At 45.2% G+C, this 15,305-nt stretch overlaps 2 protein-coding genes across 2 annotated transcripts in view; one reads left to right on the top strand and one right to left on the bottom strand.

Moving 5' to 3' along the window:
- Nucleotides 1-15,305, bottom strand: part of dennd6a (DENN/MADD domain containing 6A) — a 252,356-nt gene that overhangs the window by 182,468 nt on the left and 54,583 nt on the right. The window lies entirely within an intron of this gene.
- LOC311048371 (inositol hexakisphosphate kinase 2-like) lies at nucleotides 7,059-14,369 on the top strand. The gene is made up of 5 exons (XM_084061625.1): nucleotides 7,059-7,785; nucleotides 10,076-10,307; nucleotides 11,430-11,614; nucleotides 12,175-12,350; nucleotides 12,850-14,369. The coding sequence occupies exons 1-5, from the start codon at nucleotides 7,524-7,526 to the stop codon at nucleotides 13,420-13,422; spliced, it is 1,428 nt and encodes a 475-aa protein (XP_083917751.1). The 5' UTR covers nucleotides 7,059-7,523; the 3' UTR covers nucleotides 13,423-14,369.

Below are 15,305 nucleotides of genomic sequence, written 5' to 3'. Positions count from 1 at the left end.
TTATAAGACACCGTTTTGTTCAAGGGGTCGATACAACATACAGAATCGGATTGATTAATTGACGGCTTAGTTGGAACCTGGATTTGTGTGCATGTGTGTTGTTGTGAGTGTACATGCACATAATACGCACGTAATACGCACCTGCATAATATGTGATGAACACATGACGTGTTCATCTGTATACACTGTACCTGCTTCACCTTGGCATTAATCAGACAAGGTGAATCTAGACTTGTGCCTACTCATTGTGTCATCATTAAATCTATTAAGGCTCATGCAAGAGATTAGGTGACCACTGAAAATGACAGTGCACCTCACACTAAATCTCAGTACTCTCTGAGGATAAACAACTTGTTATTGTTTTCTTAACACTCCCTGCAACTTTATGCCCTCAGCGCCTCAGTATCAGCTGTACTCCAGTTACCCACACAGTAAAATCCTGAGTGCTCAAGTGTTCTTAAGAGTGTAAATGGAATCATAATGGTCTGTTTTTACACTGCCTGAGTTAAATGAACTCTCAGGATTTCACTGCGCAGTCTGCCCGTGCTTCAGGCCACACATGGGCACAACACAAACCTCACGTCATCCCACCCTGCCCTCTCCCTCATCAGCCGTCACCCTTCTATACAACATCCACCACCCACACTATCCTTGCACACCAGGGAGCACAAAAATGCAACCATCGGCACTCACCGAGACATTCCACATCAAGGGCCCTATGATTTCCACAATGCAAAAAATAGAATCAGGACATAAAAATGTATTTGCTGCTTGTGGGATTTGGAGAATAGGGGGAGATGCATAGCCAATGTGACTGGCTATGCATTTATTTAAATTGTCAAATAGACATTAGGAATTTAGAATAGTTTGTATAGCGTAAACCATCTGACTCTCTCCTTACCAGAAATAATGGTGTGCTTTCAGGCGTGTGAGTGAGTGTACCGCATCAGTGTGTACACATCAGTAAACACACACGAGTATCTGAGAAAGAATGTTCAAACAGCTGATAGAGTGTCTGAAAGACCTGTTGGCAGCCCCTACAATCCCTGCTGCTGCTTACACCCAAATTGACTGAAGGGTAGTGCAAAACAAAAAGCCATAGGGTCACCAAAATCAGTATGGGCCATGGTCTGGGGAGCATGAAGGTGCACAGAAAATCCCATGGCATTCCAACATGCAGATTTTGAGATATGTTGTTTGGGACCATAGTGATGAGCGGATGTACTGATGGACCGACACAGCCATCATTAGAGCCCCGCCGCTTACAGGAACGAATGATGGTTTTCCATTGCAGAAACGGATTGAATCAACTCGATTGGGAAAATGTACCTGGTACCTGGCACTTTTTTGGTATCACCTCTGTCGAGGTTCTAGCGAGCTCTGGCGATACCAAAAGGTGATGTGAAAACAATGCAGAGCTACAACTGATTGGTCAGAGAGAATCGTCGTCAGCATCATTGCGTGAAAGCATCTGACACCCCTATACTGCATGGAGGCTCCAGAATACTGTTAACAAACATTTAAACATGTTGTTGGAAATGTAAATGAATGAATATTGAGCAACTGCATGGCCCATTTCTCACCTAAAATGTAATCAGACATTGTTTTTGTTTAACTGTACTAGGTTCAAAAGACATCATGTCCAGAAAGCATTCGTTTTCATCTTTAGCATTGTTTAGCACTCTCCTATGCAGAGGGTTGGATGACCAGCTACATTAAGGGGGTCCTATCTGCAGTGGAAAAGGGGCACTTGTCGAGTAAAGTTCACTCAAATTGAGTCGGTCCTACTGTATGCAATGGAAAAGCACCATAAGAAGCATATCATTACATTAAAAATCATTGATGACACCAACTTGGTCAGATGAAAAAAGGGTAAAAATATATAAAAGCTGAAACGCCCCAAAAGATTATGTAATTTTGTTAGAAATAATGCAGATACCATAGGGCCCTCAGCCTAGACCACATTACCTCCTCCTCTGAGACACACATGCAAATTGTCAACACAGACTGATAATCCTTTTCACTGTAAAATTGCTGTCTACAAAAACATCTCCTCTCCTGCATACTGATGATCTTGTATTATTTGTCCACCAAAATATTGTCTGTTGCATCAATGGAGTCATTGCCTAGTTGAGAAGCCACAGCAATGTGAAGCCTTGTGAGTGACACAAACTTGGTGTTGACCGTGACCACATCTACAAGTGTGTGTGCATGTGTGTACGTGACGTGTATGCATCCAGATCAACCAAGATGCTTGAAAAGATTGTCAATCAAGATTTACACTCTTGGAGCTGTCTTGATGCAATCTTGGGTATAATAATTCAACAAGTGTCAACATGTGTCAGTGTCCCTGGACATCACTCTGTCTATATATGAATGGCCCCTTGCCCTCTGGCCACGTTTATCATGGTTACAAACAGACACACACTACAGTCTTTCTCCATAGTCACGACTGTAATTTTCCACTGGGGGTCCTCTTAAATTCCCTCCTGCACTTTAAAAGGTTTACTGCTTATAAATCACTGTTTATAGGTGGTTGGACTGCCCCAGCGGGTCTGTGCATGCACTCTTTCAACTCCTGTATCATAGATGGGAAATCACCTTGTAACTGACATACACACTAGAGGTCAAATTGTTTTGTCTTTTTCCGAAAATATAACTTCATCTGGCCAATTGAGTCATCCAGTTTTAAAGTTCATCATCTTCTCGGATAATATCATTTAGCGCATTATGGGTTTAATTGAGCTCAGGAAAATAGCTAAATGAATGATACATTCTTCAGTGTTCTAGAAATGTAACTATATATTGTCTAAATGTACTGATAGTCACAGGTCCAAAACAGTGAGTGTTTGGCAATGTACTATTTTCATATGGCTCTGGAATAGAAGCTGCTATTAAGTCTGTTTGTCTGTGATTTGTAGGACCTGAAGCATCTGTTAGAGAGCAGCAGGTCAAACAGATGTTGACTGTTCTACTGAGTCCTCCAAAAATGTCCTCCAAAGAGGGCAGTGAAGCAGCCATTGGTCTTCTGGGTGGTATTGAATCAACTCAGAAGAGCCATTCAGAGGGTCATCAATACTATTGATGACCCTCTGAATGGCTCTCCTGCCAACTGCCAAGCAACTTGCATACCATGCAGAGATACAGTATGCCACACTCCCGATGGAGCAGTAGTAGAAGTACTGTTTTAGTACGGCAGGATGTTTTTCCTGAAGATCCTCTGGAAGCAGAGTTGCCTGTGTCTTCTTGACTACTGCTGTGGTGTTGGTGGTCCAGGAGACGGTGGTCCAGGAGAGATCTCTTTACTACCTTTTTCTCCATAATTTAGTAGTTATGCCAATTAATTCCTCCCCACACACATTTCTGCGTGTTGTCGCTGCTGTTGTATCCTACTGGCTCACCTGCCAGTGAGGAGTCCCCACCGGGAGGACGTAGAGCTTCCTCCCGCCCAACACTTCCCGCCTCAGCCCGTACGTGCAGAGACAATTATCACCCTCTCCACCCGGCTTCCCTCCCTCCTCCTCGAACACGGGCCAATTGTGTTCATATAGACGCTTGACGAAGCCAGATACACCGCAATAAATTCGAAACCCCAGACTCCACGGTGGTGAACAGGTACCTTTACCACTGTGTCATCCGAGTGCCGTGCGGAACATTCAATAATCATGCAATTGAGTAGTTTTGTGATGTGAGGAGTGGAAGATGACCACCACAAAGATACTTTCATTATACAATTACTTTCATATTAAAGAGAAGAAATGCTTCCAGACCATTGCAAATACAGCTGATTTTGAATGCAAGACATTTACAATGTACATTGTATAGACTAAATTACACTTTACGCTTTACATAGATTGTGCATTACATTCACCCATTCACACACACATTCATACACCGGTGGCAGAGGAAACCACGCAAGGCACCAACCTGCTCAACGGGAGCAATTAGGTGCTCAGCGTCTTGCTCAAGGACACTTCGACACTAACACTGGGGGAGCCCGGGATCGCAGTTCGCGCTCTTCCGGCCACTCTACCCCTGAGCCACTGTCGCCCCTGTAAGTACTGACTGTTGACAGGCAAGTAATAAGAAGGTAATAAGTAAAGTAGGCTAATAATATAACTTTTGAGGAAAGTAACGAGTAATGCATAATAAATTACTGACCTGTGAGGTCAGTACTTACAGCGGCATTTAAGAGTATGGATAGGTTATCTGACCGACATAACAACCAGTGGTGGTAGTGGTGTTGAAAACCATTATTATTGTTTAAATAGCCTAACAAAACCATGTCTAGTGTATTTGGTATGAGTGCACCAGTTGTGCATAAATGCATACCCCCCCCTCCCTTGCACTTACCAGAACCTACCCCAGCTGGCTGAATGAAATGAGCATTATCAATGAGCATTAGGTGTGCATGTTTGAGTTTGGACATGTGGTCCAGAGTTTTATTTCCAGAGTTTTAACTTCTTTACCATGGCCTATTTTCTTTCTGCTGTGTTCCAAGAGACTGGATTAGAGAGATTAGTGCTCTTTGACTGGTCACACTCACACACTCTTTGTACACACACCTTTTGCACAATAGACACATAATGCAAAATGTGAGATAACATAGTGGTCTGCCTGACAAAGCCAAAAAATACAAGCATGTGCATACAAGCCCGCTGCTAAACAGACCATAGAATAGTCTATGTCCAGTTCAGTTTTCAGCTGGCCCACATGAATGGAGGCAGCGGTGAGTGACAGGGCTTAATCAGATGTTATTTTTTCTGCCATGATAATCTGTGTGAAGAAGGGGGAGGGAGGGAGTGGATGGAAGTGGAGATTATAGTTTCTACTCTGGCTGTGTCTACCACGCACGCACGCACGCACGCACGCACGCACGCACGCACGCACGCACGCACGCACGCACGCACACACACACACACACACACACACACACACACACACACACACACACACACACACACTCTTCCTCTCCAAAACTCTTTACTTCAAATATGGTTTCTTCTACAAGAGTTGAAAAAAACAACCATTGGTGGAAGAAGCACTCAGAGTTTGGACTTAAGTAAAAGTATCAATAACACAGTGTAAAATACAAAATCCTACTTAAGTAAAAGTACAAAATTATTAGCATTTAGCACTAAGTGAGTACATCCAATCACAATCCCCGACCTCGACAATGCACAGGCACAGCAGAGAAAGGAAGAGAGCTACTTCTGGCAGTAGAAATGGAGTGCAGGAAGATCGGCCTCAAGCTCAATGCCAAGAAAACAAAAGTAATGGCATTCAACACGGAGGACGAAACCATTGCCACTGCCAGAGGGACGGTGCTCGAGGTAGTCAAAGACTTCAAATATCTTGGTGCCTGGACTGCCTGGAGGCACTTGACTGGAATGCCTGGGAGATGACCTCAAGAGGCGGCTTTTTGTGGAAACATTGGAGTTAGTACTGCTGTACAGAGCCTACATGGATGGTCACATAGTACACTAAGTACAGTAGTAAAAAGCCGATGGCGTCTACACAAGAATGCTATGAATGGTACTAGATGTCACATTGGTGGACCCCATCATAAACGTGGACCCGTGGGTCACAGACAAGGTCAGAGAGAGACGGATGAGGCTGGCTGGGCACTGTGTCAGGCACGTGGAACTGGTAGCAAGGAGGTAGCAAGCAACGTGACATTTTGGGAGCCAAGCCAAGGCACAGCTAGAAGGGGAAAGAGGCGAACCACCTACATAGACACACTGTGGTGTGACAACACTGCAGAGCTCAAGTACCTGATACTAGACAGGAGGGGGTGGAGGGCAGCGATCCAGGAGTCCCTCCCGAGTTGTTGTCGGCTAGTCAGCGCTCATGGTTAGAAGAAATAGTGAAAACAAATTGCAATGGAATGAGGCAGTTTAACATGAAGTGCAGCAATAGAATCGTCGCAAATATAGGTCATACACTGTAGACCTTTGTGCCTAGTACAAACTGTATAGCATCACGGGCAGGTGAGACATCATTTATCAGGCATGCAATGCAAACATAGGTGGCAGTTTGAGGACAGTAGCAGCAGATTGTCCATAGAAGTATTCCTGTGTGGCGGCCTGTGTTGTCAGGACTGCCTGGCGACAGCTTTTTTTTTAATTCTTTGGTATCAAATCAATGGAAATTCACTACTGCTAAAAATCCAAATGTATATCATGATGCAGTAGAGATGCAGTAAGTAAAATCTGCAAGGGAAACGTGCAAGCATGGTACAGAAGCCCTCTGGTACACCCTTATTTCACACCATAAATCACGTTCTGTCAAAGCTGTATTTTGTCATTCAGCCCAGGGCCCCAGGCTTCTCAGTTTGAGCACAAATACATTGTGACAAGCACTGAGGGTTGAAATCAACTGTCTGTTGTTGCCATGTTTGCTCTTCACGTGATCACTCCACCTGCATTAATTTAACAAACCTTGTTTACCTTGTATATTCTCTCCCTCTCTCTGTATCTCTCTCTCTCTCTCTCTCTCTCTCTCTCTCTCTCTCTCTCTCTCTCTCTCTCTCTCTCTCTCTTTCTCTCTTTCTCTCTCTCTCTCTCTCTCTCTCTCTTTGGATGTTAAGTCAGGCTGTTTAAAACCCTACCACCACACTGAGAGAGGAAAACCGTTGAGTTCAAAAACAGCTGAGCTCAGCTTTGCTCTCCCTCCCTCTCGCGCTCGCTGTTTTTATGCTGCTTTTTTGTTTCTCCCACCACTGCCCCCAACCCCAGCCCCCCTCTGTCTTTGTTTGCTCTCTCTCTTTCTCTCTCTCTCTCTCTCTCTCTCCAAAGCCCTCGAAGGGTTACCACCCAACAACACACTCCTGCTTCTCCTGATTGCTGGATCGGGGATGATAATCAGCCCCAATCCACCAATCAGGAGCAGCAGGACAGACGGGCCCAGTATCAGGCCTACCATTGGTGAGAAATTTAGATGCGGGCCCAGTGTCAGGCTGGTGGAAGCTCTACCATTGGTGGGGCTGATTTAGAGGCGGGCCCAGTGTCAGGCTCTACCATTGGTGAGGCAGTGCAGAGGCAGAGCTGTCAGCCTGTCAGACGGTTGTTAGCCTTCAACGGAGACACTGCAGCAGCAGCCCTGGTAGAATTTAAAACCCAACGGACAAGGACATACACATAGCTTTTAGTTCCTTTCTTTCTGTGTAACTCTCCTTTCTCTTTGTCTCTCTTACGTTTTTATGTTGTCTTTCGGCCGGGCAGAAATCCTCCCTGCATCGACAAACAACGGATCCACGACGTTAAAAGAACACGCCGTACACACGGAAGGAAGCGAGGGTCTGGTAACCGATCGGCCATCGACGTTAGGTTACACGGACGACATCCTGCTGAGATCGTGAGATCCACAACAACAAGGACCCCCCTAGTTCTATTCTATCTGCATGCGTGCGTGAGCGAGTGCGAGTGCGTGCGCGACTACGGCGGTGTGTGAGCGTGAGTGTGTGCGTGCATAAGGAAGGAGGCTAATGCTCGCGGCAGCGCGGTCAGAAGAGCCAGAGGAGGATGAGTCCGGCCGTGGAGGCGCAGGCCCAGGAGGCCATGGAGGCCCAGGAGGCCATGGAGGAGGCAGAGCAGCAGAAGATGCAGCAGCAGCGCTACGTGGAGAAAGGCGTGATGCTTGAGCCCTTCGTCCACCAGGTGGGCGGACACTCCTGCGTGCTGCGCTTCGGCGAGCAGACCATCTGCAAGCCCCTCATCCCCCGGGAGCACCAGTTCTACAAGAGCCTGCCCGCGGCCATGAGGAAGTTCACCCCCCAATACAGAGGTAAGTGTCCAGGGGCAAGGCAAAGACTGTGGTGGTGACGCTGATGATGATGAGGCTGTGTTGTTTGTTTCACCATCCAATGCTCTCTAGACTAGAGCAATGGTTCTCAAACTTATAAACTTCAAGGACGGGTCCATTTGTTTCCATTTGTATACTGTCAGAGTTACAGACTTGTAAGGGTCCATAGACCCCCCCTAAAGGAACCCAGAGAGTCCCTGGAATCCACTTTGAGAACCACTGCTCTCTAGAAGAACCGAGGTATCTGTATGCGTGTGTTACATACACCATGTTGAAAGTTCAACCTTAAAAGGCACTGAGTTAGCTGCAGGGGCAATTCTTCTGTTCAGGTGTCTTCATCATGTGCAATAGTGGCCCTGGCCACAGGGGGGCAGCAAGTGAAATAGCACTAAGTTGTCCCCTTTGGCCCGTTGGTGAACCACACCAGCCTGCGGGGTGAGCCGGGCACGGGATGAGACGTCAGGTCAGGTAAGCAGACAGGAGGGTGCTAGTGTTTCCCTGTCCAGTGCACAGATCACAACCCTGTTCAGCGCTCCACCAGCAGCATGGTGAAAATGAGATGAGGCGAGAATCCTATCCTGCTCGGATCCGATGACCAGGGGAAAAGAGATCCGTAGATGGAAGAGGCTGTGAGGTCACAAGAAAAGGACTGGCTGGCTACTAGCCTTCAAATACCTCTGGGTATATTTACCCCCCCCCCCCCACACACACACACACACACACACACACACACACACACACACACACACACACACACACACACACACACACACACACACACACACACACACACACACACACACACAGAGACACACAGACACCCACAGACAATTATTTTTGTTTTGTTTTTTCAAGAAATGCTGGTAGACTGGTGTAACATGTCAGACCAGTCAAAGACACACAGCCTTTGTTTGGTCATGGACTCAATATCATCATAAATGCTTTACGTGGTGGAAAAGTGTTTTACCTGAAACATCCTCATGTACACTATGCAGTTCAGTATGTTTTTCATTGTTCCTCATTAAACAGGAGTTAAATCCTCCATGCAGTGAGTGACATTCAAGGTACATGCAAATGCCTGCCGAGGCGGAATGTACTGTCCTAAAGACCCTGCCCTTGTGTTCACAGCATATTACTGCCAATTAGCCTATGTCCTCAAGCTCGCCTGCCACCGTTCATCCCCTTTAACCACAGGCACATTACCTTTAAGTGTTATCTAAGAGGTATTATTTTCACTTTTGTCTCCAGTGGAAAAGGGAAAGGTGAATATGGTCATTCGCAGTGTTTGCCAAAACTGTTCTTTTACAAGGCTTCCAGAATCATTCAGAAATGCTTGCATGGTCGCAAGATGTGGTTTTATTTTATTTAGTTTTGCCTCCTCTCTCTCTGCCTGTCTGTCTTTCTTTCTTTCTCTCTCTCTCTCTCTCTGCCAAGAACAGATTTCATTGCAGCCTCACCAACCCTTTGTTTCCTATGTCAGCGTTGTTTACACAGTTGCGTATGATCTGCAATGTATTTTCTCGATCCTCCTTCTCTGCTCTTTGTCTTTACTTGGCTCTTTGTCTTTGTTCTGTATCCATACAGTAGTATAACATGAGGTATGACTGGGTATCCGCAGTTACTTTATAGAGTGCTTCTGCAATGGAATGCAATTTGTTATTTGGTGTACTTTAATGTCTGCAGCCAAAGCTATGGCTGCAGACATTCTTTATCTTTATCTTTATCAGATCTGTCCACTCCAATTGTTTTTAAGTGTTGCTTGTTGTTGGACTGTGGGATTCTATACACTTGTATCTACATCATGCACTATGTGATATGTCATGCTCGCAATTAGATTTAATAAATGACATTATGGTAATTATTTTGTAGCCTCGAGTCATTTGTGTCGTGTATTTTTCTGCTTGCTTCTGAAGATAATTTAATATGTGGGTGGGTGGAGGGGGCTGTCGCATAAAGAGACTGTACACTAGTCGATATGCACACATCCTCTCTTTCAGAGGTCAGTGTCTCTGTGCTAGTGTTTTCCAGGTCTTGTTGGTTTTCTGTCAGGTGTCTAACAGACGTGGCTGCAGGCACAAGCTGTTCTGTAAGTAACTGTGCTGCAGAGTGAAAATAAAAAGGGGGTAAGAGACACTTTGATCTTAAGGCTTGTATTGTCCTCTGATGTTGGGAATACGCTCTGTGAGAGTTAAATTAAATCATCCCCTTCAATTATGCAGATTTTAGACTTCCTTTGAATGCGTCTTCATCTCTCCGTCTCTCTCTCTCTCAGGCGTGGTGTCGGTGAGCTTCGAGGAGGACGAGGAGGGGACCCTGTGCCTCATCGCATACCCCCTCCGCAGCGACCTGGCCGGGGACCTGGAGAACAACGACCTCTCGGATGACTGCGAGCCCAAGAGCAAAATGCTCAAGCGGGGCAAAAAGACTGCTTCTCCCATGCTCATGGATGATAACTGCAGTAAAGACGTCCGAAGCCGCCACTCCCGCAAAGACAAGGACAAGAGGTGAGAACATTACGAGCGTCCATGCGCCACTCTTTCAGGGATTAGGCCTGTCTTGATTATTACGTAATTGCCTGATTGCAATTATTTGAGATGATTGCAATTATTTGAGATAATCCTCATAATCGTTTCCACTCATCTGTATAAATTAATCTGTTGAAAATTTGCGGAAATAGCAGATATACAGGCTCACAACTTGCCGCGTGCTTGTAGATCTGCCATTTCCACAATTGTAAAAATTATTAAATACATGGCCTGTTTTGGCCTTAGTACTACATGATATGTTTTGACAAGTTATTTGTCAAATCTGCACTGTGTAATTTTAGATTGAAAAGCCTATGTCTCTGAGTCATAGTGTCGGGGGCTTTTGTCAGAGTACCCAATGTACTGTACCCGTCTGTCGCTTCTGTGCCCATATATGGAGATGTCTGTTTCTGTCTGTCTACATGTGTCACTTTATGCCCATACATGGAAATCTCTGTATCTGTCAGCCCATGTCCCTTTATGCCCATATATGGAGTACCCTGATGTCATCAGTATATGCCCACATATTGGAGTTACATTCATGCTCAAAATGATGTTGGAAAAAACAGACAGGTGTTGCTTGTTGCGTTAAATCTGGGATACTACATGGCAATGACACTTTTATTCCAGTTCATTCTTAGTTTCCCGCACTGCACCAATCTGGGGTTTGTTTGACGTAATGACACAAGTCATTGACGAGAACATAGACACTAACAGAGTGATGACACTAACATACAATGACATCCTGCCATGTCAGTCAGGCCAAGGTTATGTCCACATTGTTATACAAGAAGTAATCCACGCATGTCCATGGACAGTGCACACTGCACACCCATACACACATGGCGTTGAAATGATCTGCCCAAATGATGTACTCTGACCAATGACACAAACACACACACACACAGTAAGAATTGGTGGCTAACTATTGGCTCTGTTTTTCCAATATGGTATTGTTTTTTTTTTGTCTAAATACTTGATGAATGCAATCTGATTCTAGTCTGGATATGTCAAACATCAGATTTTGGATGCCAGTTGGAACATAGATGGCCATAGAATTCTGCTATGTGTGGTACTGACAAGTTTCTCTCCGATTCCCAGCAGTCACAAGCTCCAGCAGGACATGGAGATAGAGTGGTTGCAGCAGGCGGATTTGCTCTATTACACGCTGGAGCAGAGCCACAGCAACGCTGTGCCACAGCTCAAGCACAACCCCTGGAGCCTCAAGTGTCACCAGCAGCAACTGCAGAGGATGAAGGACAACGCCAAGCATCGCAACCAGTACAGTATCCTTTAACTGACCAGAGCACTGAACACAGCCGTGGTTGACTGTGAGCTGAAAGGTCTGCGTTATTCAATATAGCACCTGGGTATCTATTTCTTTGCCTTGCGGTGTCTGATTTCTAAAGCACTCTCATACTGGTGTTGCATTTATGAAGATAGCTGTTAACTATAGAAATAATGTATGGAGCGGATATTTCCATTAATAGCGCGCCGTGTCCAAACATGAAAGACAAGGTAATCGATTCATGAGGGCCTCTGTGACGCATCCTCCAGGAAAGTAGGGGGCTGTCGACATGGAAATAGGGCCCGGGCACTTATGACTCATCTGTACTTTATATATCTATGGCATATTCATAGCGTAGAGAATACAGTCAATCGCCAACCAATATGAGTCAAGTATATTGTTTTGAGGAGAAACCTTCGTTCTGTATTGCTGACTCAGCTTATAACACTATGACGCAGAAATGTAAGTTGAAGAACGGTGATTCTCCATTCATTAAACCCACAAGGAAGGACTTCAATGCTTCCTCCCTTCAAAACCTCCTTGACTCCGTTTTCCCAGAATTCATCCTCCTAGAGAATCTCACATGGCGTCACAAGTTGCCATGCGTGTTGGACCTTAAGATGGGCACGCGGCAGCACGGAGACGATGCCTCCGAAGAGAAGAAAGCCATGCAGATCCGCAAATGTCAGCAGAGCACGTCCGCTTCCATCGGAGTCCGTCTCTGTGGCATGCAGGTAGGCTCCAAGCCAACTGTCTCCCATGGAGATGTTTTGAACACCAATGTGTGTTCTGGGGCAGGTTACTACTGCCATTTCTCCACATCATCCAGATGGTTTGGCACAGGACGGCATGGCACCCTTTTTTGCACTCTCCACTACCAACTGACCTGCATCCGCACCAGGTCACAATATACTGACCTTCTTTAGCTGCCCCTCTGGCATAGATACTTTTGGTACTAATAATGGCAATGCAATACTGTTGACCATTGATCGATGGAAAAACATCCCATGTTGTTCAATGTGGGTCAGATCAAATGCTTGCCATGCCATACTGTGTGGCTCATGTGGAAAAGTGCAATATGCGGGCTAACGTGCAGGGGCTCCAGCTGGAAGAAATTCAGGGGTGATTTCGAATTAAAGCCACTTGTAGGAGCTTGTTAACATCATGTGTTCTCATCTGATATGCCTGATTACAAACATTTATTTTACTGTTTACTGTTCATCCCTCCCCCAGGTGTATCAGTCCAGCTCGGGCCAGCTGATGTTCATGAACAAGTACCACGGCCGCAAGCTGACCCTGACGGGCTTCAAGGAAGCCCTGTTCCAGTTCTTCCACAATGGGCAGCGCATGCGCCGCGAGCTCATCTCCCCGGTGCTGTGCCGGCTGAGGGAGATGCAGGCTGCCCTGGAGGCCTGCGAGTCCTACCGCTTCTACTCCAGCTCACTGCTCATCATCTACGATGGCGAGCCCCGACGGACACGTGCACGCCCGCATGCGGAGGATGGCCTCTCCGAAGAGGAGGAGGAGGAGGAAGTAGAGGAACAGGGGGGAGAGGAAGAAGGTGCAGGGGTTGAAGATGAAGGTGCACTCGCTTTTCCACACTGCTCCTCCGCGCCCAGCGGCAGTGGTAACACGTCCTCCTCCTGGCCCTTAGTGGACGTCAGGATGATCGACTTTGCCCACACTACCTGCCGTCACTACGGGGAGGACAGTGTGGTCCACGAGGGCCAGGACAGCGGATACATCTTTGGCCTCCAGAACTTGATCACCATCATTTCCCAGATGGAGGACCAGAGCACAGACTAGACTCGGAACAAGACTAGCATGTGTGTGTGCGCACGTACACACACACACACACACACACACACACACACACACACACACACACACACACACACACACACACACACACACAATGCACACTGACAAACCTGCACTTGCACAGTTATATATGTGTTTTATACACTCTTGTTCTCTCTTCATATCCCCTGGAAGAAAACATCAGAACTTGGTTTGTGTAGGAAACGGAGAGAAACCTTTTCTTCAAGGTCTCCTGGTTTCTGTCATCAGTGCTTCTCGTGGTATCTTTGTGTTCCATTGTTTCTATCTAAGGGGGTGAAAGACGAGCAGCCCGTGATCGTCGTGTTTTAACTGACTGTAATTTTCACACTGTCCCTCTCCGCCGTTTGAAACATTCTAACCCTGTTCATCAACGACAACAAAACCGCCAAATAAACCATGGAAAGGTTCAAGACTGAGCATGGTTTCCCTGTGTCCTATTCCAAAGAAAGCTCTCACACACACACACACACACACACACACACACACACACACACACACACACACACACACACGGCAGACTATCAGTGTAACAGGAATGTTGAAGAGAACTGGAGTTGTATTTGTTAAACATAATAGACAGTTAATTGGGAGGAAAGGTACATTTATATCGGCCCTCCATCTTTATTCTCTGTCTGTTCATTTCACCCTCCCTGTTCCTTCCCATTTTAAAGAGACTATATTCATATAGGTATCAGAGACATGCTTTAGAGATATTTATTTATTTGAGATGTTTCCTAAAATAAACTAAACATTTTAAATAAAGAACGTGAATGGAGAATACTACATTCCATGTTATTAATGTTACGATAATGATATTAATTTTGTTATTTGACATGTTCAAATACCTCTTGTTGCTATCTGTGTTGTCCACAGTTTGTTGGAGGATAAATAAACACATGGTTTGAGATAAATTGTCCTTTTTTTCCCCTTTACAATGAAAACATTACCAGGACTCCAAGAGAAAAGAATTGTAACTGCTGTACACAGTGACACTGACAACCCACAAGCTCATGGCTGCTGAAAAAAATCAAAGTGTGTGTATGTGAGTGAGTGAGTCCACTTGAAAATCTCAAAAGAGTTTGACTATTAAGTGGTCAGATGGGTGTGCTGCGTGCATTGTCGGAGCATGTTATGTGTTCTGGCTTGAATCAATGGAACTAACATAGTATACTTCAAATTCCTACTTAGCAGTATCACAATGAAAACTCACTTATCAAGGTTTTAAAGAAAGAATACAATTTTATCTTTTTTATCATTAAAATTAAAAGTGTTTTGCCAATGATTTGGCAAAACAGGTTGAGCACCACTGGTGCAGGCAAAGTTCCAGCCGGCTCGTGATGAAACGTTGATTAATTTCTCTGCAGATAGCTTAGAAGATGATGACAGGACTGCAACCTAATATGGCTAGACACAGTAGACAGCCACCGCTCACCATCTGCTGAGAGGAAAAACAAGCTAAATCAAGCCAAGCACTGTAAAATCCTCGATATTCATTGATAGCATGAAAATCTATCTGTATAAGGTTTCAAGTTAACTCTCAACTTAAATTAACTGGAGTTCAGAATATATATATATATATATGTATATATGGGGTGAAACGCGATAAAGGCTGCAAATGTATCAAATTGGATTTTAATAATCATATAATCGTTCTGTATGCTTGTCTTTGTTATAAGATACAGTTACTGTTTTAGCATTTTCTAAATTATATAGCTATACTAGGCCGATGCCCATTGGAAACCATGTCCCTCGGGGTGTGCAATGCCCGATGTCCCTCGGGTTATGCAATACCCATTGTACCCGTCTGTCTGGCTATGTCCCTTTTATACACATTTACAGAACAGTAT

Source organism: Gymnoscopelus microlampas, assembly GCF_963454915.1.
Source record: "Gymnoscopelus microlampas genome assembly, chromosome: 7".
NCBI classification, from domain to species: Eukaryota; Metazoa; Chordata; class Actinopteri; order Myctophiformes; family Myctophidae; genus Gymnoscopelus; species Gymnoscopelus microlampas.
Note: the sequence above shows the minus strand (reverse complement) of the source record. Positions and strands in the feature narration are given on the sequence as shown.

What these genes read in the sequence shown, in the direction of transcription:
- LOC311048371 (XM_084061625.1), top strand. Translation starts at nt 7,524, where the DNA reads ATGAGTCCGGCCGTGGAGGCGCAGGCCCAGGAGGCCATGGAGGCCCAG. An exon ending in GTTCACCCCCCAATACAGAG is followed by an intron (nt 7,786 to 10,075) that starts GTAAGTGTCCAG and finishes TCTCTCTCTCAG; the next exon opens with GCGTGGTGTCGGTGAGCTTC. An exon ending in CGCAAAGACAAGGACAAGAG is followed by an intron (nt 10,308 to 11,429) that starts GTGAGAACATTA and finishes TCCGATTCCCAG; the next exon opens with CAGTCACAAGCTCCAGCAGG.